A 24,286-nucleotide genomic window follows, 5' to 3' on the forward strand; every position below is an offset into this window, starting at 1 on the left:
TGACCAAAGTGCTTGCACCAGAGCTGAACCTTTGAAGTGCAAAGGAAATGTCCTAGGACGTGTCTGCATGTGAAATTCGGTGGTGTATCCATCTACTGTGGGCAGCTACAGTTGTGTAATTGTAAACGGCCATTCCAGTTCACATAGAGGCAATTATAACAGTAGATATCTTTTGTGGAGTAGTAGATTCCTTGATAATACTTTTCTTGGTTTATTTAAGAGTTCTGAAGCCTTCTTGAGAGACATCTTGGACAAGGAAGAAAACAGTTTTCAGAGTAGACAGGAATTTGTGAGAACCTTAGCAACATGTCAGCATCCAAAATATTTATAATAATCTTGTCAAAACTGGTAAAATTCTAACTCATTTCTTTAAGTCACAGGTTGTTTGGCATTAAAGTGCCAATGTAAGAAATGAAACAATCAGTATTTTTGAAATAAGTTCAGTAAGTAAAAAAAAATAGCATAATGTTAGAGTTCTAAAAGCAAAATTTAATAAATTAATATATGCATGCCAGATAAAAATACAAAATTACAATTGAAATAGCAATAATAATAAAGGAACACTGTTCAGTATTGCAGATTTCACTGCAACCACCATAAACATCATGGAGAATTACTTAAAGTAACACTTAAAGTACAATTTTGTTTCTGTTAAAAACAAATTACTATATGATGAAAAAATTGAAAGAAACCCAAGAAGAAATAAGCCCCAAAAGTGGAAGAGAAGAATATGAAATGTCAATAAATGGCCAGAGGCTCCATTTCACATAAGTCTGCCTTCTTTTTAGTATCAGAAACCAATTACATAGAACAAAAAAGCAAATTCACAACAGGTTTACACGGAGAAACATGCTGAATTACAATCACAAACTATCCAGAACAAAGATGCTGCACCAGTTCAGTTGTTTTCTTCATGGAATGAGTCTCACCAGAACAGGGAGAACAGGGAGCAAATCATGCAATAGCTTTAGGCATTTTGTTTTTTATTTTAACATGATAAACACCCAGGATTACTAGTACTGGAAAGTATGTGTTAACCTTTTTCAACATCAGCTGAATGGCACTACAGAAACGACAAAGAGTTCCTTCATTTTTATCCTGAATACATCGAAAGCTCTAGCAAATATGGAATTCAGTGACAAGAGCCATTAAATTACTTTAAAATATTCCTTCATCCATAGAACACTGTTGCTTCCTTTTTTATTACAAAACCCCCAAAATATTCAAAATAAAATGTCTTCATTTTTTATAAGCATCTCCACCACAAGTCTCTGATAGCGGATGTCGTTCAGCGCAGCCATCGCATCCAGCTCCGGCGCTCTCATAAGAGTTGGTCCAAAAACTATGCCCAGGTTTTCTGCACTCATCAGGTTTTCCTTTTCATGGAGCGTTACTCTGTAAAAAAAACCCAGTGATTCTCACATTTCTTCTGTGCCAGACCATGCCTGCATAATGCTTGGAAATCAGGGAAATGGGACAGAAATGTGTGCCACTGTTGGGGAAAGGCCACTGTTTCCAGCAGGTCGCACATGGGAGTGTCAGGTGAAACACTTGGGAGTGAGTGAACGCAAATGCTGTGTGGGTTTGTGGTGAGTCAGTGTCTGTCCTCCTCAGAGCACGCAGACCATGCTCACTTGCACTGCATGAACAACTCCTTTGATATACAGAAACTACAAACTCAGGATTTTTCTTCTGTTTCTCCCTTTCTGCCCTAGTTTCTATCTGAAAACAGGTCAGACTGATGTTACTGAGTTGCTGTGTCTCCAGTCTCTAAGTATTCCAAATAAAGGAGCTGTGTCTGATTGCCTGAATTCAGCAGCAAGGCAATGGCCTGTTGAGCAGCACAACTCCTTTTAGCAAAGCATTAAACAGAAGTTTAAAAACAGTGAATTTTGTCACCTTTCTAGCTAATCATTCACCTTTACCAGAAATATGATGTGCAAAAGCAACTTGCTAGGTAGAGCAGCAACAGCTAATCTTGAACAGGGTGAGGAAAAATTAACTTCACACATCACAAGCTGTAAGGTGGAATTTTTTGTTCCTATGTCTCTCATCCCTTTGTCCATTTTAAAACACCCATTAGAAATGTCACTGAAATAAAGGGACAACTCAGGCAGAAACTCAGTAGCTGAATTTTGCCTGAGGCACACAGCAGAGTCAACACAGTCCTACTTATAGAAGAACTACAAAATGAAAAAAGGCAGAAGAGATCTTAAAGTAGTTTTTCTATGGAAAGGCAATGATTCTTACATACTGATAGTAAGTTCATGTTACTAGAGAAACTAAAATGGACCCACTAACATGCCACCTTGGTTTTGCTTTGCAAGGGATAATCCCCCGTGTCTGAGTTTTGCTGTTTTGCACAGTACCACTCCTACCACAGGCCCCTTCCAGGATTTGGAGGGCCTTGACCAGACTTTTCTGGAGCTGCTAACATGGATTTTTGCTAGAAATGAGTGTGGCTTAAAGTTCTTTGCAGCCATTCCACCCACCTCTTCAGATGCGCCATGAGATACCGTAATGTTTCACAGTGTGCAGGCGGCAGCAGCTTCAGCGCCTCGTGGAGAATTTCCAGCTGTTCATCCGGATCCGTGGTTTCTGAAACACAGATGTTCAACTGTCACCACACTAACAGCCAGAATTCACACACAGAAAGGCAACAACCTGGCCTGCACAGGAGATAGGGTCTCACAGCTCTGCTGGACTACTCATGGAGGATTTGGACAAAGAAAACTCCCCAAAGCAAACTGCACTCCAATGAAAGATTCCCTGCAGCCTACTAAAAAAAATCCTCAGGCAATCTTGCTGACTGGACTGGTTTTGCACAAATAATCTACAGATGCAACTCTGGGAGAGAAGAAGGTACTGGGAACTTTGCCATCAGTGCCTTTGGCTGTCTCCATACGACTTGGAAAAAGCCTTCTCTGAAGGAGCTGTAAGGCCAGCATGCAGTCCTTGTTTTCTACCCACGGCTACCTCACACCTTTCCAGGTGTGGCTGGTGTGAACACATCACAGAAATGCTTCAGGCAAACAGGATGTTTGGGAGAGATGTTCCAGATGGGCTTACTGTTGTGCTTGTAGACCCACTTTCTGCAAGGCCAGCCCCAAAGGTGGCTTTGGGAGAATGAGTGGTTATCAGCTTATGAAAACACTCAAAAAGAACAACTCCAGAAACAAATGACATCTTATTTCTAAACATTTCCATAAATCACCTTCTTTCTGGCACCATAAAATCAATACACTTTAAATAAACACTGTCAAGTACCCAGGACTCATGCAAGACATACCAGTGATACAATCCATAATGTGTGATGAAAAGGAAACATTCCTGGTGACAAAGGCAAAGGAAAATGTAACCATGCTCAAGCAGCATCATGCGGTCAGGCTGTAATGTGCACTGCATATTTAGTCCTGCAATCCTTACTAAATTGGGCATGCAGTGTAAGAGCTGATGGGACAGCTATAAAACAAATAGGACAGTCCTGCACAAAAAGTAGAAAATTCTAAGAAAGAAAAGCAGACAAAAATCTGTTATACTTACTTGCAGACTCTATGAACTTTGGGTAGGCATCATATGTGATGAGTGGAATTGGCAAATCCCTGAAGTACAGTTTAAGTGCACCAGTGATAATATTGATATCTTCATACATATTCACAGAAATATCAGCTTTTTCCCCATCTGTGTGGAGAAGGCACTGATATTAAAGCCTTGGAAATGTAAACAGATGTACAGCAATATTAAGAAGAAAAATAATAACTCACTTAAGCAAACACTATTGAAAAGGAAACAACTACAGATTTTGTCTGTTGTACATAAAACCATTACTGGACTGTAACGTTCATGGTTTCAGGGTGAAAACGTCAAGCATTTTATAAAGTAACACATCTTTCCTTTGTTTTAAATAATTACTAAAAAATACAGTTTGGGCCTTTTTTTAAAAACCTGCCGGCCTCATCTTGCAGTATCTGTCTTGTATTAAGGTGTGGACGTTTAGCTATTTCTGAACACACTGCATTGCAAAACATTCGTCAGCACTGAATGAAAAACCAGGGAGTCGGGGAAAAAAAGTAAGAGGCAGAAAACCAGCTTTGTCCACAGCCCCCCTATTTTATAGGAAAAACATGTGCTGACCATTTAACTACAACATACTACCTACTCCACACTGCAGCGGACACACAACCAGAACTTGGCTTCTCCAGCACGTCCCCACCCTGCTAACACTGCAGATGTTATCCGAATCGGTCCAGTCCTCCAGACAAACAGGAAAGAAACTTTCCAGCACAGATTCTGCACTTGATTTCTACTGGGATAGAGGGACTGCAGCTGGAAAGCCTTTAATTTTCCCACTGTCTTTTCTCAGAGAGAAGAATTTGTTCACAGTGACCTTATTTTAGTCTGTAATAATTCAAACTTTGTTTGCACTATTGCATCCATCTTATTATTTTGGAGCTTTCATCCAGAAAGATGGATTTAAGTTGCACAGCTCTCTTAAGGCACTTCACCACTCACCCTCTATCCCTCCCCCACCCCTCCGAGCAGAGTTTGACTTGCAAACTAGGGCAGTAGTTCACAAAGCTTTGTCCTTCCTACACACATGGTTACTGGAGCACAGATACTGATGGAAGGAGAAAAGTAGATTTTTGTAATAAAGGCCAAAGTGAAGCTGATATGCTTTTCTGATGGGGCGTCTCCCCTCCTGCCAGCACAGCCGTTGGACTCCTTCAGACCACGGGTGCAGTGGAGCGTGAGACAGAGGCTCTGTAGAAAAACTCTGTATATTTTATACATCAGCACCAAGTTCCAGCATGCAGGGAAGACTGTACCTCTGTCAAATGCCATTTTGACATCTTCAATAAGATCACTAAATCCTGAGACTCGGTACAGTCCTTCAGAATTAAGACCTGCAATGAACATTTTAACAAGATTAAAATTAGTCCTGATTTTTACAGTTGCCTTCAACCTGGTTCTTCCCTTGGCAAGTTTTTCATTTAAGGTAGAAAAAGCAGACATGCTTTAAAAGCCTTATCAGGTTTTTCTTCCAGAATGAAACCTTATCCCGGGTTTTTAACCCTGACCATTGCGGTAGATGCCTTGTTCTATCAGCACTAAACTGTATTTACAAAAATTACTTCAGAGCTAAAGAAACCTATTAAACCAATTACAGCTCATTTAAAAATAACTCAGATTAACATACTTGATGATCAGTCATCATTTCAGAATAAAAACAAGTACCTTAATTCTAGAAAAGGATACTCAGTGTGGGCTAGGGAAACTAACAAGAGTGAACACATTAATATGAACTGCCTTTGTTTTGCCACATTCATTTAATTTTTAAAATTAATATATTATTGGAAAGATAGGCACTAATATGTAACTACAAAGCAGTAACTTCTCATTAAGCAATTTCTAGCAGAATCTATAAAAATTATAAATGGTACGAACCATGAAATAATGCACAGTATAATATTAGCTGTGCAGGATAATTGGCAGTCATAAAATGTTTTGTGCAAATCTGTTTTGAGCAATCATACATTCAGCAGAAACCCAGATGACCCAGATCAATCTAAATGGATTATCAGTAAAGCAACAGAAGTCCATTAACGATGCCTTACCTCTAGATTCAATTTCCCTAATGCACATATCTACCACCATTGGTCTCTTGGTGAAGTGTGCTTTTACTAGCGTGGTAAGGTCACAGCTGTACACTTTTTTGACATGCTTCAGGTCTGGCTTGCAGTCATTTGGGACCATCTTGGAACACTGCTTGTGCACATTTAAACCACAATCTGAGGGAAAAAATGAAAACATGATTAGGCTGGTGTTTGCTGAAAATGTATTCTGAGATCAGCGCTGTGGAGTGCAAATGGCTCCAGCAGATTCCAATCTCAGCTCACAACAGTTACTTCTCTTCAGGGCCCTTAACCACCAAATACCTGAAGAAGGGACAGCCCTGAAGTCAGAAGGATTTCCTACCCAAGACATTTCTTCTGTTTCTAGGTGGTCTAACACAGAGTGACAAGCTTTCCATATGTCTTTTCAAATCAGGAGCTAGGGGTCAATTAAGTTCCCCACCACTATGACATACACTGCTGTCACAATGAAAACTTTTCTCCCAAGTTACTGGGGATTTCCTAAAACTTCAATCTTCAATGTAGCCTGGATCTGGCACTTTAGACATCTGCTAGGGGAGATGAAGGTGGGGGAAAACTTTTCTCCCAAGTTACCGGGGATTTCCTAAAACTTCCATCTTCAATGTAGCCTGGATCTGGCACTTTAGACATCTCCTAGGGGAGATGAAGGTGGGGACTGGGTTACAAACAGGCTACAACCCCTCTGCAGTGAGCTGGCAAGGCAGTGCCAAAACCTGAGCCACTTCAGGGACAGCTGTGGCAGCCCTGCTCTGCCTGGAGAGGAGCTGACCCCGGCACTGAGCCTGTGACTCTGCCCAGTGCCATCTCTCGTTCTGCCATGCAGACTGCCAGGTGCTTGTCAGGAAACAGCCGAGCCCAGCGAGAACTGGCAGCACATCCCAGTGAGGGCGGCTGCCACGCTCTGATGTGCACTTGGGACACACAGGGAACCCTGTTCTGCAAGCATTCCTGCACCTTGCTGCCCTGCCACCCCGAGTGCCCTGCACTGCCACTGCATTGAGGGATGTAGGAGCTTGAAGGATCGATGCCTTAATGAAAATCTGTACTTTCTTCTCTCACTGCAGGACTGGGTGTCTATCTACTGAGAATCCCTTCCTATTTTGTTCCTGCTGATTTTGCCAATACTTGTACTTCCATTAAAGCTCCAAGTTATTTGACTTAGTTCTTTCCAAAACAGTAAATCAGAATTCATCGCTAAGTTTAATTTCCACTAAGTCAGCTGCAGTCTGCTGCTAAAAGCATTTTGTTTACTTAAAAGGCCTGTAAAACAACCAGATTTGTCACTTAGGATCCTCTGGTTGCAATTAAAGTTTGGCATGTCACCTTCAATCCATCAAAACTTGCTCAGATCCTGATCCAGATGAAATGGCTGATTAGAATTCTCTGGAGGCCGTTCTGTGCAGGAGTGACCTCTGTTCCCTGTGAGGAGCAGGGAACACACGGGCAGGGAGCTGTGGTGCTGAATTTCCCTCCTGGCTGCGGCTCTGGGCTGTGACCCCCACGGTGGGCAAAGCCCACCCGAACCACTGCACGCCCACGGTGCCCGCCAGGGCCCAGCCTGGGGGCTGCTCTGCCCCAGCTCTCCCGGGCACAGCCCAGACCCCACTGCTGCCCCTCCCCTGTGGGGAAGCGTGCATCCTGGATCAGTGTTGGCAAAGAGGGAACGGTGACAGCCTTGCTTTCACCTGAGCACTTATTTAAATCCCACATTTAGTCAGGGCTCCAAGATCCCAAAGTGACCCCGAAGTGACCACATGCCCAGCATCTCCCTACCTGTAGTTTCTGAGCACAGAACAAAGGAACTCTGAGCCTGCCAGCCAGCACGGGCAAGGAGAGCTCCTCCTTTGCTTTAAATATCTGTGCCCTGTGCCACATTTTGCCTGAACTTTGACAAACCAGGTCTCTCTGTGCTTTAAATAGGGAACCCACATTCACTGGAACATGTGACCTGAGCCCTCTAGTGAGTCACTGCTCCAGCTGTAACACGGCAAGGAGAAGCTGTTCTTGCCTCCTCTGGGTCTTGCAGAACCAAATCAATAAATGTTTGTGGAAATGCACAGGTAAAATAAGTCTTCTTTGGTGTAAGGTTTGAATAATGTGTCATTAGTAACAACAGCACTTTTAAAAACAAGACAAAATACTGAATAGGTGCTATTAAAGCAGTCTGCTTTCAAAATAAAGGCAAAATTGAGGAGTAAAAATAAAAAATAGTCAAATAATTAGAGGCAACATCTTAACACTCACTCAAGGGAAGCAAATTGAGACCACATAGGAAATCTTAAATCTTGACTTCCTTTATTTAGGAATAAACCTTAACATTACAATAATAGTATTTACAAATGCAAATAATAGTACTGTATATACAGTTCCTAAAACTGCCTCAAGAAGCACCTCTTCCAACAAGCATGAAGTATCTGTCTATCAAAAATGTTGTCTACAACACTGGAATGGCAGCACCTCACTCATGAGAGCCCGTGAAGGATTCTGTGAGTGCAAATTAACTGCTTCTCACAAACAGCAGTATAGCTTAGAGTTAAATTTCTGGAAACCCAAGGATAATTTAGAACAGAATACACAGAAAAAAAAGAAAAAACACATACTCCCAAGTATCTTACACTTGACTTAAACCAATTATTGCCTTGACTGAGATCATCTTAATTATATTTATATACAAGAAAGTTTCAATTAATTAAAATCTTAATTTACAGAGATGTTTTCATTGTGAAAACCTTGCTTCTGACAGTAATTGCATTATTGCTAATCCCATAGAGTCAGACAGGCTTTGAATCTGACCTCATTAATCCCAGAATAATAATTACAAATGCAGAAGTCAACTTTTCTCCTCTCTCATTTGTTCTTCCTTTGCATTTGATTAGATTTTATGCACCAACCCACTGCTTAAGGGCTTATCAACACTCCTGAGAAACATTTAAAACCTGGAAATATTTCAGATACCTAATGTTTAGAAAACATGTGAACCTTATGTTCAGGATTATTGGGCTGTGTGGTGTCCTTGTTATAACTAAGGCTTCTTGCCTCTTGTGTACGCACAGAAAACCATCTTACTTTAGCAATTTTATATCAGTAAATGTATCAAGGTTATTTCAGTGAATTTACATCAGAAAATAATATTTTTTTCCAATGAAGAACCTGAAACTCACCAGTGCTGTGCTTTCTGAACCAAGTGGGCCTCTAACCCCAGCTGACAATACTTCATAAAAGGCAGAACATCCACGTCTCAGTCACTTCACTCATCTCTGGTTCAGTTGATAACTAAGGATGATGTCCTGCTAACTCCACCAAGCTCAAAAGCACCATGGCAGGAGGTCAGTCCTCCTCTCCACAGAGCACTGGGAATGTCCCAGTTTTGTACTCAACTTACTTGTTAGTACTAAACAACAGGAATTGTACTGCAAACTGAAAACTGTTAAATAAAAAAAAAGTCCTCTGTTCTCATTGCAGATGCTTTGAAAGCTTCAAAAGCCATTATCTTAGAATCAAGTGGGAAAGAAGAGGAAAGCCAAGTCCTAAATCTCCCCACATGCTGCTGTGGGGTAAAGTCGGGTAAAGTCTTAGGACTGCTTGCCTTGTTTGCACATGAGCTTCATAATTTGGCTGAGTTCATTAAGGCCAAGAGGATTAATTTAATTTCAAACTGAGGATCTATTTACTTTTCATTATGTCAAAATAAATCCAGAATAGCAGCTTTACTCTGGATCTAAAATAACCAGGAGGCTTACCCTATTCTATTTCTTACAGAACCTGCTGGCTGGTGAGGAGCTTCAGAGAAATCCCCCTAAAGCATTGTATCTGCTGATAAATCCTGGAATAATACTGGACAGATGTAAAAGATGCAGTCATGAGCTCTTGCAGGTCAATAGTGAAACTTTTGCTGACTTTGGTTAATCAGTTTCACCTTACAGAGATGACTTATCAGAAGCAGAATTGTAAGTCACTCTTGCTGTTCCTTTTACAGTGCTATCAAACTGGGCCACTTTTCAAATATACCACATGGACCAAAACCAATGCAGTCATAAATTCAAGAGTTTATAGGAAGTTTGGAAATTTAAGGAGGGTGCACAGAAAGTAATTTTAGATGACAGGTTTGAAAGTTGGTGATAAGCTGCCCTGGCTTTAACAGCATATTGATCTAGGAGTTCAGATGGGCTGTGACATTACTTCTACGAGAAGTAATAAATTTAAAACCAGCCTGACAATAGTTTCCTATGATGCCTAGAAGAAGGTCTGGTAATGTTATAGAAACAGCTAATACTGATGTTAGTCCACAGGGCTAAGAGAACAAATAACATGTTCATATTAAATGCATGAGCAGAGCCAAAAGATAGATGTACATTACGACTGGCCCATGAGCACACACTATAAATATTTGCAGAGACTCAAATATACTTAGCTGTCCTGTTTTGTTATACTGTTGATTTGACTTCAGTCAGTTTTATATTTCCTTTGGCTTATGATTTACTGGCTAACATGGCTGCTGATCATGCTCCATCGGAACGATACCATGTGCTACATACATCACTCTAATTATATGTCCAAATTATTCCCCCAAAAATTGATGCATTCTATCACTCTGAAGAACAGCTTTAAGAGTTAAAGGGTAGATATACATTATCTGCAAGAAGTCTTGAAAGACTCTTCTGAGGTTTGTGGTAAGTATAGGAGGGTGGGAAGCATGGAGCTGTGGTGCTGGCACCGAGTGCTGCCTTGGGCTGGTCCATTGCAGCACCTACCAGACAGGGCAACACCCTCACACCTGAGCTGACACAGGAAGACAGTGGGCTCTACACAAGCACAAAGTACTGGCATCATTCCTTCTTGCAAGGGTGAACAGGTTAGAAAGCCGTTTGCTCTCATACATCAGTCATGAGCTCGTAGCTTTTCTTTAAAACTTCAACGCTTTTTCTGTAGCAGAGGGAGCCGTGTTTTCTGTTTTGTGGGATGCAGCATGTTCCAACAGGCAAGTGAAGGTAGCAGCCCCAGTGGCCCCATGTGCTGCACTCTGTGCTTCCTAGCACAATCCAGCAGGGCGCTGTGAAGCTCTGCCCTCTTTCTCCTCCTCAGCTGCATGGCTGCAGTTTGGATGGCCTCACTGGAGCTGTCACTGTGCCTCGAATATGTGCTATGTGTTCATCTGCAATGCACATCTGGAAGCAACCCTGGTCTCACCAGAGCCTTAAGCCACTTCACTAAGAAGCCCCATAGCAAAAATTGCTTCCAAACATATGAGTATGCTCCCTAAAATCTGCTTACATCCACATCACTGTTTCATGCACTACAGGGTACATTATTTTAAGACAGGAATTTCAAGAGGGCAGCTAGTTACTTGGCAACAAAATTACCTAATGCTACCGAAAAATCAGGGTTGATGAAATGAAAAGAAGCCTATCAAACCAGCCAATATTCCCTTATCTCAAATCAAAAGAATACTTACATTTGTGCCTCCAAAACACTTAGCGACAGTGGTTTCATTTTATGCAAGTTTTGAAAGATCAGAGTCTGTTCTTTCAAGAACTCCCCAGGCTTCCTGCCACGACACCTGCCTACCTCCTCGACAGCTCCCTGGCTGGGCCACTGGCTTGTTCAAGGCTTCTGTGTGGGCTTGGAGATAAAGCTGCTTTTAGGACTTAAAGTTTCAAGAATATATAGCTCCAGAATAGCTTCCCCTTGGGAACAGCTCTGAAGCAAGGCTCTGCTGTCTGATTAGCATTTCAAAATTCTGGAGCTCATTCCTTGCAGGAACACCACCTGATCTTGAGCTGGTGGAACAGCTTGTCGGGCAGCACACATCTCCAATAGCATCAGCACCTGCTGTGCTGGGCAGGGGCTGTTGTCCAGCCCCCTTCCCACAGCCCTGACCTCAGCAGCTTTGCTTTGCTCTTTGGGCCTTTACTGGGCTGACTGTCTGTGCCTGGAATTCTACAACCAGCAGAATCCGGGCGCTCATCTCCAAAGGAGCTTGGATGTGTTTTTAAGGCACAAGCGTGGGCAGAGGGGAAGCTTTTCACAACTGAGCCATGCAAAATACCTTGAGTGTGGGCAATGTGATGAGAACACCTTGCCTTTCCCTTTGCTGACTTTAGTCACAAGAGCATCAGCTGTTTTTCCAGGCACAGAAAACATGAGCACTCTGCCTGCACAATCAATGCCTGAGGATGGACAGGCTCCTTTGTGCTCTCCTCTATCCTCACACACCAATGGAGCAACACAGGGCTGTCCAAGACAAAGGATTTCATAGCAAGGCAAAACAAACAGCAAAGGAAATGGGGCCGCACATCTTTCAATTGTTGGAGAAGGAAATGGGTGAAATGGGGAAATTAAACACTTAAGCAGTAATTCACAAAACTGCTTTGAGACTTTACTTTAGCTCTTTTGAAAATGAACTCCCAGATCTTACTGTGGTCTGGGCTGGCAGCAATATTGCTTCGGGTCTGTCAGTGGGAGCTGATTATCTGCACACTGATAGTTCAGCTGCAAGTTAATTTCTATCAGTTCTTCAGAGAGAAGTTACCTGCTCCAAGGAAAGCAGAAGATAGGAAATGCTACATGTGTAGCAGGCTGAGATAGTCTGGAGCAAAACTATGAAGGCTGCAGAAATGGTGCTTTGTGTGCAGCCTCAGAGGGTCGTGCTGCCTAGTGTTACTAGGAGCAGCCCAAAATACCACCCAAAGCATCCACAGAAATAGATATCTATAAAAATTATCTTTAAGATAAGCTAATTAATGCTTTGTAACCAGCCTGTTAAAAAAAATCAATCTTCTGATTAAACTGCTTATCCATGAGGAACAACAAGTAAAAGCCTACAGAGGAAGGACTTGGAGAGCTCTGATGGGCTGGAGACAGGTGGCAGCTTGACAAATCTACTAATCTGCCAGTCTACCAGTCCACTTGGGTAGCACAGGAACAGCATCAGCAATGCTCTAGGCTCTGAGAACACACTCTTCTGGTAACACTACTGCCTGTTACATGTTTGTATCATTCATAAAAAGAACCCGCTGGTGCACATCTGCCAATTTTCTTAAGACTGTTGCTACGGTTTCTCTTCTGAACTGGGCAGTGGGACGAGCCCTGTGAACACAGGAGAGCTTTACATAGGAGGAATGTAACTAAGAATACAATTTTCTAGGTTAGTGCATTGGATTTTGTTCTGGGGTAAAATCTTATGTCTTCATTAACTTCTACTGACCTTCAGTGTTTACCCAAAGTGGTGGCATTATAATTTCAAATGCTTCTTCAGTCAGTTCTACTTATGGCAGAAGCCTGCAGGAAAGCACGCTAGAGATGGAACATGCCATCAGAAAAGACAGATTCCTCGCATACAGATGTGTCTTCATTTCACAAAAAAATTTAGGTCCTGTGGCTTGGATGCAAAAGTTGGAAGTATGACCCTCTGAGGCAGTAGGGCAGATATTTATTATAAGGATTCCCTCTAGGGAAGCAAATCTGTCTCTAAAGATGCTGATGAAATAAAGACCAAACTTGAGAGAATGACATTTAAGGAAAAAAGAAACTATTTCTGTTTTGCTAGATACCTTCAGCAGAATTTGGAGTACATACTACACCTACCAATTAATTTCCTATAGGATCCAAATCCCAGACATCACCCCAAGTTCTAAGTTTGGAAGACAATGAAGTTCTTCTCATGTTTGGTAGTTTGTATTAATCCCCAAACCTTTGCAGTCCAGATAACACGCAACATCTCATTTCAACCAACAACCATTCATCAGGTGTCCAATGTGGTGCCTATGTTTACCTCTCATCTTTAAGGAAGAAAAAGACATAGTCCTCCTTCTTTATCTACCATAAAACCTGAACCAGGATAAGTTAGGGAGAATCCACCTTCCAGGAACTAATAATACAGGGACTGCACCTGAAAAGATCCTGACCGCACTCAAGTCTGTCTTTTGGCAGAGAGACACACATTCAGCCTGGACTGAAACAAAGCACGACTCCAGCTGAATTTGCTAAGGCATCCTTGCTGGTTGCTGTAGCATGAGTACTCTTATGAGTGTTTAGTTCTGGCTGATAATTTTTTAAAGGATTGGCTTACTTTGTGTAACATAAACTACCAGCCATTAGAAATAAGCTCTGTTTTTTCCACTGGCTCTTCCTCCTTTCTGAAATGGGTGACATTTATCTTTGCTGTCCACTCTTGTACTGTCCTACACATCTCTTTTTGCATGTTTTTGTGCTTCTGCACAGAATAGGATTTTAAATGGTTGAGAGTAGCCCATGCAGTAATCCATTCTATTTGTTAGACTCATCACACAGCAAATAGAGTTCTCTTGAGATGTGCAACTGTTTGCTATAAAAAGCAAATGCTTTAAGAGGTATAAAATTACATATGATTCATGCAGTTTTGCCTGTAGGTATTTTCAATAAAATGATTATACAGACTACCAAACAGATTTTGTGGATTTCCCTGAAGTGGCATTGAACCCCACTTGAATTCAAGTGGGCTGCATCCTACTAAAATCTTTTTTTTTTTTTTGAGTACAAACCCACTCAGAAAAACAATGGTCTCATGTGGCTCCTGGTTTACAGTGCCTCATTGTTTCCATATTAAAATGACTCAGTTCAGAAGCAAAATTTATTTTTTCTTTTAAAAGCACTGTAAGACCACATAAACTTGGCAAACTCACACCACTGAAGCCTGAGCTCCCCTGCATTGGTACATTAGCACTGGCTGTGCAGGGCCTCATTCTGTGTCTGTGCACCTCCAATATTTCCCTGAAATGCCCAGATCTGTGCATCTTCTGGCTCTGCTGGCTGCACAGCCTCAGCTGTGGGAACAGGCAGACACTGCTGCAGCCTCACCCCACCCCAAATCCTTGCTGACACTTCAGCAAGCACGGTCATACAACATGGGATTTTAAAATACAGATAAGATCATAGAAATTACTGGAAACTACCAACACTGATGTGAAACCTCACAAAAGACAGAAAGCCCTAATTATAGTTTCTGAACCTATGAAGTCATCTAATACACATATGCTCCTTATGCTGCAAGGAGGAGAATGGATGTAGGCAGTACTTATTACCAGCCTCGTAAGGAGGAAAGAAAACCAGATTTTGGAAGCTTTTGGAAACACACAATTTAGAAAAATCTGCATAAATCCAGAAAATCAGCTGTACTTTGGTTAAAAGAAAAAAAAGGCAGCACAAAATAATAAGCACTTTGGATTTAATTCTAAAAGCAACAGTATTCATTCCAAAGTGCCGTGCAGCATTGCAAACCTTCATACCATTTATTTTTATTGCTTTTCTGGATCAAAGTTACCCAACATCAATCTGTAAAATATTTGATATCTCTCCTAAATGCCCAAATGAATGAATCTAAGGCAAGGAATAAAGATGGCACACTTACTGATTCAAGTGTCATCAAAAACATACTAATCAGAAGACCAAAATCAAGCTTCCTCTTCCTCTCCTAGCACTGTACACCCTGTATAAAATTAAGAGCAGTAAAACGTACTAATAATCTTCACTCACAAGTGGAGGACATGGCTGTAATCCTGTATTCTTAGTACAGTGAAAATACCGAGATAGGAGATGCCATTTTTGCATAATCAAGTCTTAAAACAGAGCTGCACTCTCAAACGCATCCTGGACAGTGCAGACTGTAACGGTAACAACAAAATATTGCATTCAAATAGTTATGGGTGAAGAATTTAAAAATATTTCAATCCTGTGTGGCTAGAAATTATTTTAAATATTACATTATTTTGCAGTTCTGTGATAAAAAGCCTTCTTATTTGCTTGAGACAAGACTTCAGAAAGCTTTAGACAGAGCAGATTTTCTTAAATTAGCTTGAAAATTCAGTTTCCAGGGCAACATAAGCAGGCCTTCATACATCAACATCTCTTTGCACCATTTTTATAAATACGGTTTGCTAGAATGTCATAAAATACTTTTTAAATACAGCAAACTATTTTGATCACTTTGATCCTTTTCTTTGCCTTTGAAAGAAAGCCGACTGTCCTTTCCTTTCAGAAGAGCCTTATCAATAAAACTGTCAAACTGTACTCCTCTGGAGAAGCTTTATCCCAGAAATGCCTGCAGTGATACCCATGCATGTAATACATTTCTAGCAGCACCTGAATGTTTATGTAACATTTCAGTAGGCAGCCCTTATCCATCATCCCTTTTCTTTTCAGTTTGCAAATAGGAGATGTGATTTAGGGTCTGTGGCACGCTGGGACTCAGCTAGTTTATATATGAAATTAACCTGAATGTCTGTTTCACAGAAGCAATGTGGAATTTGCTGAGGTTCACCTTGCACATCAAAATCCCCAATGACTTTCTCACACCTACCAATACATGGAATGGTATAAAAGAAATAAAGCTAACTATGCATCTGTCTATTTTCTCCTCCATTCTAAAAGGGTGGGGGAAAAAATCTCCTAATGATGATGGTTGTCTCCTCTCTGTGAGCACTGGAGGGGTGCTCTGCATCCCTCCAGTGAGTCACTGGAACAGACACCTGAAGCCATCAGCAGCACAGTGGATACATTTCCTCCTTCCATTGAACAGGGAGCAGACTGACCCTGGCCCTGGTGTCACGGCAGAGCAGGCTGCACATTACAGAGTTACAAGTGAGGAATGACTCAGGAAAAGAACACTGAATGACTGTTACCTGCACATTTTACTCCCTGAGCAATGAGGCCCCACATGAAGTTGGCACAGTATTCACACCAATGCGGGCCCCTGAACGTGTGCACCTGGAAGACAGTAGCAGAAAGGAAAATTACAGAAAATGACCCAGCCATTTCACAGACATCAGTATCAATGCATGTAAACAGTGCAGAATTCCTCTTCTTTGAAGGCATCACATGCGGTTTCTGGAAGCTTCCCTTTATCACTGCAGGAAAGGAAGAAAGGAGCTAAGAAAGATTTAACAACCAAAACTCTTGCAGACCTGTGGAAAACCAGAGTCCTCCATCCCAAGCCATCCAGAGCAGCAGAACTGGGTCTGTGGGGGTCTGCTCCAAGACCAGGTCAGAGAAGCAGGCATAACCCTTCTCCAACCTCTTGGTATCGCTCTGTCTGGGCAGGAGTCTGGCCACAAGGCAAGGCTTTTGCAGCAACTCTGCAAGAGTTCACTTTTCGATTTCAAATGCCTTCTGCTGTGGTCTCCTCTGCAAAAGGCAATGTGTGAAATGGGTAGGGGGCTGCACGATTCCACCTCACATGGAAAGAGTCCTGCCAGGCTAAAACACCAGTGCCATACAGAAATACTGTAAATTTGCCTAGAGACTTTCCAGTTTAGAATAACTCCAATAGGAAATCAATTTTCTTCAGACTAATGCTACATATTGAAAATCCAAAATGAAAAAAAGGAATCCACCGAAGCAGGAAAAAATTCAAACCTAAAGAAGAAAAAAAACCCAATGCTGCTTTCATTCCTGGCTCACATGCTTGTTACAAATCCTGCAGCCACCATTAACTGCTTCTGATTTTATTCTGATAAAGCTCCTGCTGTAGGAAACCACAGGATTCTTTACAGAGAAAATCATTACTTCCTTAGCCAGTGTAAAAGGTTTTGAGCTGCTATTTAGAATAGACAGGCTGAAAATAAAATTAGTAGCTGATCATAATAAAGAAATTAAATTTGCAGTGAAATATAGCAAAATTGCTTTAGGCTGAAGTCACACAGTTCCTTAGTTACTGAGAGGGTATGGGAGCAGGCAGTAACCTCACGTGTGTGCAGCGCTCGGTCGGATCAGAGTGGAGCAGGAGGGAGAAGGAGCTGGTGGAATTGTTTGTTCCTGACATCTGCACACAGCTCTGGCTATGAACACTGAGAGAAAGGCAAAGTGGCCAGACTGAGGCGGCAAGTGTCCCCCGTGCCACTGATGTAAGAGAGGCAGCTGGATCCCACAAGTGCCACTCCCACAAGTGACAAGGCAGAGCAGCACCCTGCAATTCAGGTCACAGCTCAGTTCTGGCTACAGGAAGGTCTGCAGCCCCCTGGGTACCCTCGGAGCAGCAGTGACATTGCTGAGACACTCTGGAAAGTTACTCCTGAATTCACCAAGTAATTCACATGCACTCTGTGCTAAGTGATTCCTGACTGACTGGTCCAACGTGAGCACAGGCTGCCAGTGCCCTGCCCTGCCTGTCCCCAGCGCTGCCTGCGCTGTCCCCCCCACCCCACATGCCTCTGGAAGGTGAGATGTGCTCCACAAGGCCTCTTCTCCCTGTAGCTCTGGCTGACTTCCACAAAGCAAACGATGACAAGGCTGTCAGCAGCTGTACTCCCCATTTTATTTTTTCCTCTCACCACAAAGAGATTTTTCACACCATTCATTTCATTACCCACCTGCACTACTACACACATCCGTTTGACTTTCTTCCACAGATTGGTGGTTTTTATCCAGGTTTTTGGCAGTGCTCTCTTCCCAGAATAAGAACATTCTAATATCCTCAAGCAAAGCATTGTGCTTTAAAGCCTGCAGGACTAACAGAACTTTTTCAGGGAAAAAAAGAAGGCATAATTTGGGTCACCATCTCTTTTTTTTTTTTTTAGGGTTAAATTCCCCCTGAAACATACTTCTTTAAAATACTTCTCAAAAATCCCATTGAGGAAAATTGAAATAAAATTGACATTTCAGAAGTCTGGCCAATAAAGAATTTATTTTCACAATATTTTTCAGTTTTGTAAGTTGCTTTGGTTTCGCTATCTCTGATTGGACAAAGGAGGGGAACTCTCTTTTGTTCCTTAAAATGCTGACGGATACATTATTAGTTCTTTCTAAATAAAAAGAATTATACTATCCTACCTTGTGCCTCTGTGGTTGCTGATTTCAATTCATCAAACATCAAATCACTGAATGTGCTATTTGCTGAAGCATTTCTAATGCTGTCCTTAGGTCCTGGAGTCCCAGCTTGGCTTCTCCAGAGCCATCCCCAATGGCTACTCACTAAACCTCACATGTCCGATCTCTAACTGGTTTTAGCAGTGACCATTTTCCTTCTCAGCATTTTGCTCCCCACTGCAGTCTGCATGTTTCCATCTCCTCCTGATTCTGCTTAGAAACTCTTCTGCAGGGTCTATCACATCCCAAATCTGCCACTCCAACCTTTTGCCTCCGTTTTTAATATTATGAACTTTTTTAATGAGCTCGGTTTCTCTTACGTGTAGTAACTATGATTCACCTAGACTCTACCACGGCCAGTTCCCCTGGTATCACCCTGGCTCAGCCTGGCTCCTCAGGAGAGTTTACATGACTCATCATCAACTTAAAAACAAGGACAAGGTGGACTCTCCTCTTCCCTACCGACACTGCATGTGCTGGTCACCCTTCACAACACCAGGACTGACTTTGCCCTTCAGAACCACTGTCTCAGCAGCATTAGCACTTCTGTCTCATCCCATGTAGCCAGGCTTCATCCAAATCCTGAAATGCCTTTCCATACCATCAGCTGGATTTACCCAGAGCCTGCTTTGCTTTATGCTGCCCCATCCAAATTCTTATTTCTTAGCCATTATTCTGATTGCAAATTCAAAACGGATTAAAAGGTGAGGGTAGGTTTTTCTGTGTCCCATGATGCTCTGCCTTGCTTCATCCTTTTCATGAGACAGGAGGTTCTCTGGCAATATTAAACAGGAGGCCCAAAGGTCACAATGTCCTTCCAGCCCTGGTGTAAACAACCCTACAAGATCAGCTCTGAAGCCTCTGTTTCTGAGGGATTTCTGAGCAGTTCTTTCTTCTCCCAGAGCTCAGGAGTGCCAGAGCATCAATATTCCCACTTCTGTGGAGTGGAACTGGACACCTAATCCTGCCCTGGTCTGAATACACATCCTCTCTGGGAATTAAATCAGACACAGGTAGTGATGCCAGGAAATACTGAAAAATTGGTCTTCTGAGGTAGGTCAGAACAGCCTCTAATCCTACTTAGAGGATGGGTGGGGTCTAGCAACCAAAAAGAGACACCTTAGCATCCCTTTGCTAGTGCAAGAGCCAGCACCTGCAAACAATATTGCATTTATCACATGACACTGTTTAATACAGCATTCTGATTTTTTATTTAATTCCCCATTGTAAAAACTAGCCAAGCAATTTGTCTGTTTGCAAAACTAAAAGATGATTTCCAGAAAAAATTCTAAAAACACACCCAGCAGAGTCCCAGAGATCCTGACTTAAATTACAAGGGGTTTCTTTCCTCTTGTAAAAAAGAGCATCTGCCACATGCAGATTTTACTGTCTTATAAAATGTGAGAGAGCAGGATTGCCAATTGAGGCTTTACATCTCCCAATCCTTCCATTCTCACTCCCTCCCAAAAATCTTCTCTCTTTCCAAATGGGAGTAATTTTTTAAAAGAATCTGGAAAATGAGTGAGTGGGAGAGCAAATTAAACTGGTTTTAATATTAATTTGTAGAATTCCAGGAGAAGAAAATAAATTTAAAATAATAGTCTAGATAATTTTAAAGAAAAATATCTGCTTCAGAAACTATATAAAATACTATTACTAAGCTGTCCTGCAAGTCTGAGGTAAGAGGAGAGCCTCATGTTAGGTTTATATCCTAGGCATTTCTACTTTGAACTCTCCTGCACTATCAACAAGGCATAATAAACATGTAACTGCTGTGAGCTATGTAGAAGCTTTTTGCTCAAGCTTAAAAGGTATTTTCTTAACACAAGGAAAAATAGCTTAATTCTTGTGATTAACAACTCTGAGTGTTAGAAAATGTCACTTATTTTTGTTTTGTATTTAATGAAAACTTTTTTAGAAAGGACAAAGTTTTAGGAGAACCAATAAAAAATGACGCAATGCCTCCGACAGCAGATTCTACCACAAGCTAGGAACTCCTCAAGCAGATCTCTCCCCGTTATTTGTCAGGCTCTATAAAGGTCTCTGTTGAAGTTAGTTACTCGTGCATCTTGTTACTCCACTTATTTTTTATGCTTTTGGTTTTTCCAAGGCAGTAATTCAGCTACCCTTGATTGCTACCTGAAGACCACAAATGAGCCAGCAGATAACTTTTATTCTTAACTGGGAGACTTACATTTTATCACTTGTCAAGGCAGGGAATAAGAAAATGAGAGAGTATTAGTGAAGTGCTGTGCAAATGTGATATGAGGGAAGATGGTGGATCAACAGAGCTTTAGCAAAGCCACTGACAGGAAGAAAATAGGGCTGGACTTGAAAAACTATGGTAACAGAAAACCAACACTGAGCATAAACCAGAAGTGTTTGGGACAGTATACAAAAAAGGCTTCCTTTGTTGAGAGGCTGCTGCCACAGTCCCACTGAATGCTTGTTCCATCAGACCCTGCTCCCTGTAGAACACCTCTTCCACAGCCCTCCACACCCAAGTGCTGCTCAGAGTAATGGGCTCTGGAAAATCCAGCCATTACCATCTGTTGTGGGATGGGATACATTACCTTGAAAAAGGATGGAAAAAAATACTGCTGATCTATACTCTTGGGCTACCAGAGCCTTACACTTCAAGCAGAAGCCTTGTCGGGGCTCAGAGAGGGGACCAAGTCCACCAGGGACTGAACATGTGCCACATCCCCAGCATTTGTACCACATGGTACACCAAAGGTTCAGGTCTGCTGGCTATACTGTCCTTCAAACAAATTCCCAAGGATGATGAGACACTGCTCATGGAGACTGTCAGCTCAGTGGTCCTAACTGATTTGCAATTCCATCAGCTGAATTCTGCCTATTGGGGCTTTACCAAGCTTTACATTGAATATGGGAGACGTTGTAAATCCCAATTAGAACGATGAACTCAGCCTGTATTATTAACATCTGTTTTCCCTGTCACAGTTGATTTTATCAGGCACTGAGCACACCCATGCTGGCATCCAAGTGGCATTGTCCTTTTCATCCATCCCTGGTCCAGACAGAGATTGCCTGGACCTGAAGGGTAAAGAAGAGATACGAGTGAGAAACTCAATCATCAGTTTGGGCAATGCTTCAATTTGTCCTTGTATCTATTATGATGATTAGATAGTGCCTCTAAAACAAGGGTCTTGAAGCACTTCAAATATTCCAGCACGTGGCAATTCTCCTGTGAGAAAATATTGCTGCTGACAAGTAATCTGAGAAGCAAGAAGACTGACACATGGCAGAGCGGTGTCTGCAAGATAGTTACTTTCACCTGAATGTGTAAGAGAAATGAATGTTACTGAGAGCAGTGGAACAGACCTTCTCCAGAACTAGAGCTGACTCTGCTTAGCCTAGCTGGGGTGTTAACCATGGGGAGGCAGCCTGGGACCTCCCCAATGACTTTGTGCAGCAGTTCTGGAGAGGAGAGATGCTGTCAGAGCGCTGCCTCGCCCAGAGCGTGGGGTATAAATAGCATTGCTATCGCCGCTGGGGGCACTGAGAATGTGGAGCAGGACAACCTCCCTCAACATCCTCACCCACTTGGAGCCAGAAGAGCTGTCAGATCTTGTTTACTCTCTGGTTTGCACTGCCTGTGTCAGCAGAGATGGGAACAACTGGAAACTGAGGTTAGTTTGTGCTCTACAAGAGCCGAAGCGAAAAATGAGAATTGCAGGTTGTTGGCTTTTTTGCTTATAAATTGAGTGAAAGTGGCCACCTTTCTTTCAGGGTGGAATAGCAGATTTTCTTTAAATTGATATCTGGAAACAGAAACATTTTGCATTTTATTCCAGGTCCAACTTACTTGATAGATGCCTCCATACAAAAAATTCTGAAACTAGAGGTGAAAATAGAAACTAATCCTTAGAATTAGAATTGCATATACATACATACCTTACGTGTAAATAGAATATAAACTCCTGAGAGATTCCTAAATGAATGCTTTCGTCGCGATCCGAAGGCTAATATGGAGGAAATGATGTTGATGATGAAAGAGCATAACATGCACTAGAAGCTTCTAGAGGCAAAGTCCCAGTCCTCCGCAGAGGAGCACTTCCTAGCCTTACCAGAGAAATGAGTTGGTCTGGCTTTGGGCTGTGCACAAGGCAAACTCACAGGATCCATACATGCAGACTGAAAAAACTGCTGGTGTGGTGGGAGGAAATCACAGCCTAAATAAATCAATTATTTAGAAGAAAGGCTTTCTCTCTCTTTCTCATCAGTGACAAAGCCTGAATTCAGGGACTAGCACTAGGAAACCAGAAAGATTTAAATAACATCATGCTATTTGGAATCTGCTTTGGAAAAAAAAGTGCAAGTAACATTAAATAAATACTTTAGGAGACTAAAATCCATCAATGCCTAAAAGCTTTTCTGGATTGAACTGTCTTATGAGTTTCGGAAGGAACAACACAGAGCTGATGAGGTCTTTTCAGAAATTTTGTGGAAGTTTTTTTCCAGTTATGTTCTCCAGGTATTCTCCCTGCCTTTGAACCATTTTCCCCATCAAGTCCTAGGAGTCTAATAGAAACATTGAATTTCCTGAGGTTTTCTTATCTGTGGGAACACACACTGACTCTCCCCAGGGACTATGCTAGAGGCACCCAGCTCTCTCTCTGAATATTAATATTAGTGCAGTGGCTCAATTAAAGATATTACAAAAATATGTCCAGTGCCAGTTCTGCTCCTAATAAAAGATCCAGCATCTTCTTTTCAGTGGAACTAGATCAATTTACCCCAAATCAGCATCTGCCCCAGTTTTCAAAACATCAAAAATAGAAATGAGTTCATGTCAGAAGTCACAGAAAAATGGCTCTGCTTAATATAGTAAGAGTTTGTTATAGTTTCTGGCCTTTTTGAAGCACTTCTGCATTTTCCATTTCCCAGCTTCCCAGTGTTTAGGCATGGCTCTGCTGAGAATCTCTCTAGAATAAGATGTGGCATGGAAGTGATTCGCTATGACTTCTTACAGCAGCAAAGCACCCAGCACAAATGCAATTATCCCAACAAAATCTGAGCCAGGGCCAGGTGGGTTTATTTGTTTCCAAGATGTGATACAAATGTCACTGCCAGAGTAACTCTTGTTAATACCAGCAGTCTCTTCATTAAAGTGATGCTCGAATCTGTCTATACCAGCAAAGTCTTTCCAGGGACTGGTCCTCACCTGAGCCTTCACTCCTTGTGCATATTTAAGGTTATATTCTACTTCCAGTTACTTCTGGAAAAGCATGTTGTCTCTGGTCTGGAGCTCCCCATTTGGCCTTTCAAGAGGGTCATCCTCAAAGAGAAAGCCAGGATATTGCTTCAGTCAAGGAGGGGGATGAGAAATCCCAACAAACAAGGCTCATCAGGACCTTGGCTAACTCAGTTCAAGCAACCACGGAAAAACATCTCTCTGGAAGAACTGTTGGCTTGAAAGGGAATTATGCTGTTAATGCTGACTGACTAAGCAAGCAGTCTTGCAACTGTTATTTATTACAATTAATTGACTGTGCCCTCAGCATCAGTAAGATGGTGACTAGGAAACAGCATGAGGTACCCAGCACTGCACAAAGAGATAACAAAAAATAAGTCTTCTGGAGATAGATCTGTTTTGTGAAATGCAAGAGAGAAACAGACAATATCCTGGGGGAAATGATGCATGGAAGCACAGCTGTCAGTCCAGCCCTGACAGGCACAGACACCTTCTTGCTTCAGTCAAGCACCATGGCACTAATCTAGACAGAAGAGTGGTTTGTGCCTTGGACTAGCAGCAGTAAGAAAACACCTGC

General features: G+C 42.0%; 1 protein-coding gene and 1 long non-coding RNA gene across 2 annotated transcripts in view; one reads left to right on the top strand and one right to left on the bottom strand.

The window, feature by feature from the left end:
- Positions 1–468: 468 nt before the first annotated feature.
- The window catches only part of CHN1 (chimerin 1), a 93,182-nt gene continuing 69,364 nt past the window's right edge, over positions 469–24,286 (bottom strand). The window contains exons 9-14 of the mRNA XM_068195927.1: positions 16,310–16,394; positions 5,616–5,789; positions 4,827–4,904; positions 3,544–3,681; positions 2,493–2,598; positions 469–1,395 (exon numbers count right to left, since the gene is read on the bottom strand). Coding sequence (XP_068052028.1) covers positions 1,224–1,395; positions 2,493–2,598; positions 3,544–3,681; positions 4,827–4,904; positions 5,616–5,789; positions 16,310–16,394 — 753 coding nt within the window. The 3' untranslated portion in view covers positions 469–1,223. The remainder of the gene's footprint in view (positions 1,396–2,492; positions 2,599–3,543; positions 3,682–4,826; positions 4,905–5,615; positions 5,790–16,309; positions 16,395–24,286) is intronic.
- On the top strand, positions 7,409–8,096 carry LOC137477176 (uncharacterized). Its single transcript, XR_011000856.1, has 2 exons — positions 7,409–7,614; positions 7,650–8,096. It is a non-coding gene; the product is annotated as an uncharacterized lncRNA (long non-coding RNA).

The sequence above is a fragment of the Anomalospiza imberbis genome, chromosome 7, assembly GCF_031753505.1.
Source record: "Anomalospiza imberbis isolate Cuckoo-Finch-1a 21T00152 chromosome 7, ASM3175350v1, whole genome shotgun sequence".
NCBI lineage: Eukaryota > Metazoa > Chordata > Aves > Passeriformes > Viduidae > Anomalospiza > Anomalospiza imberbis.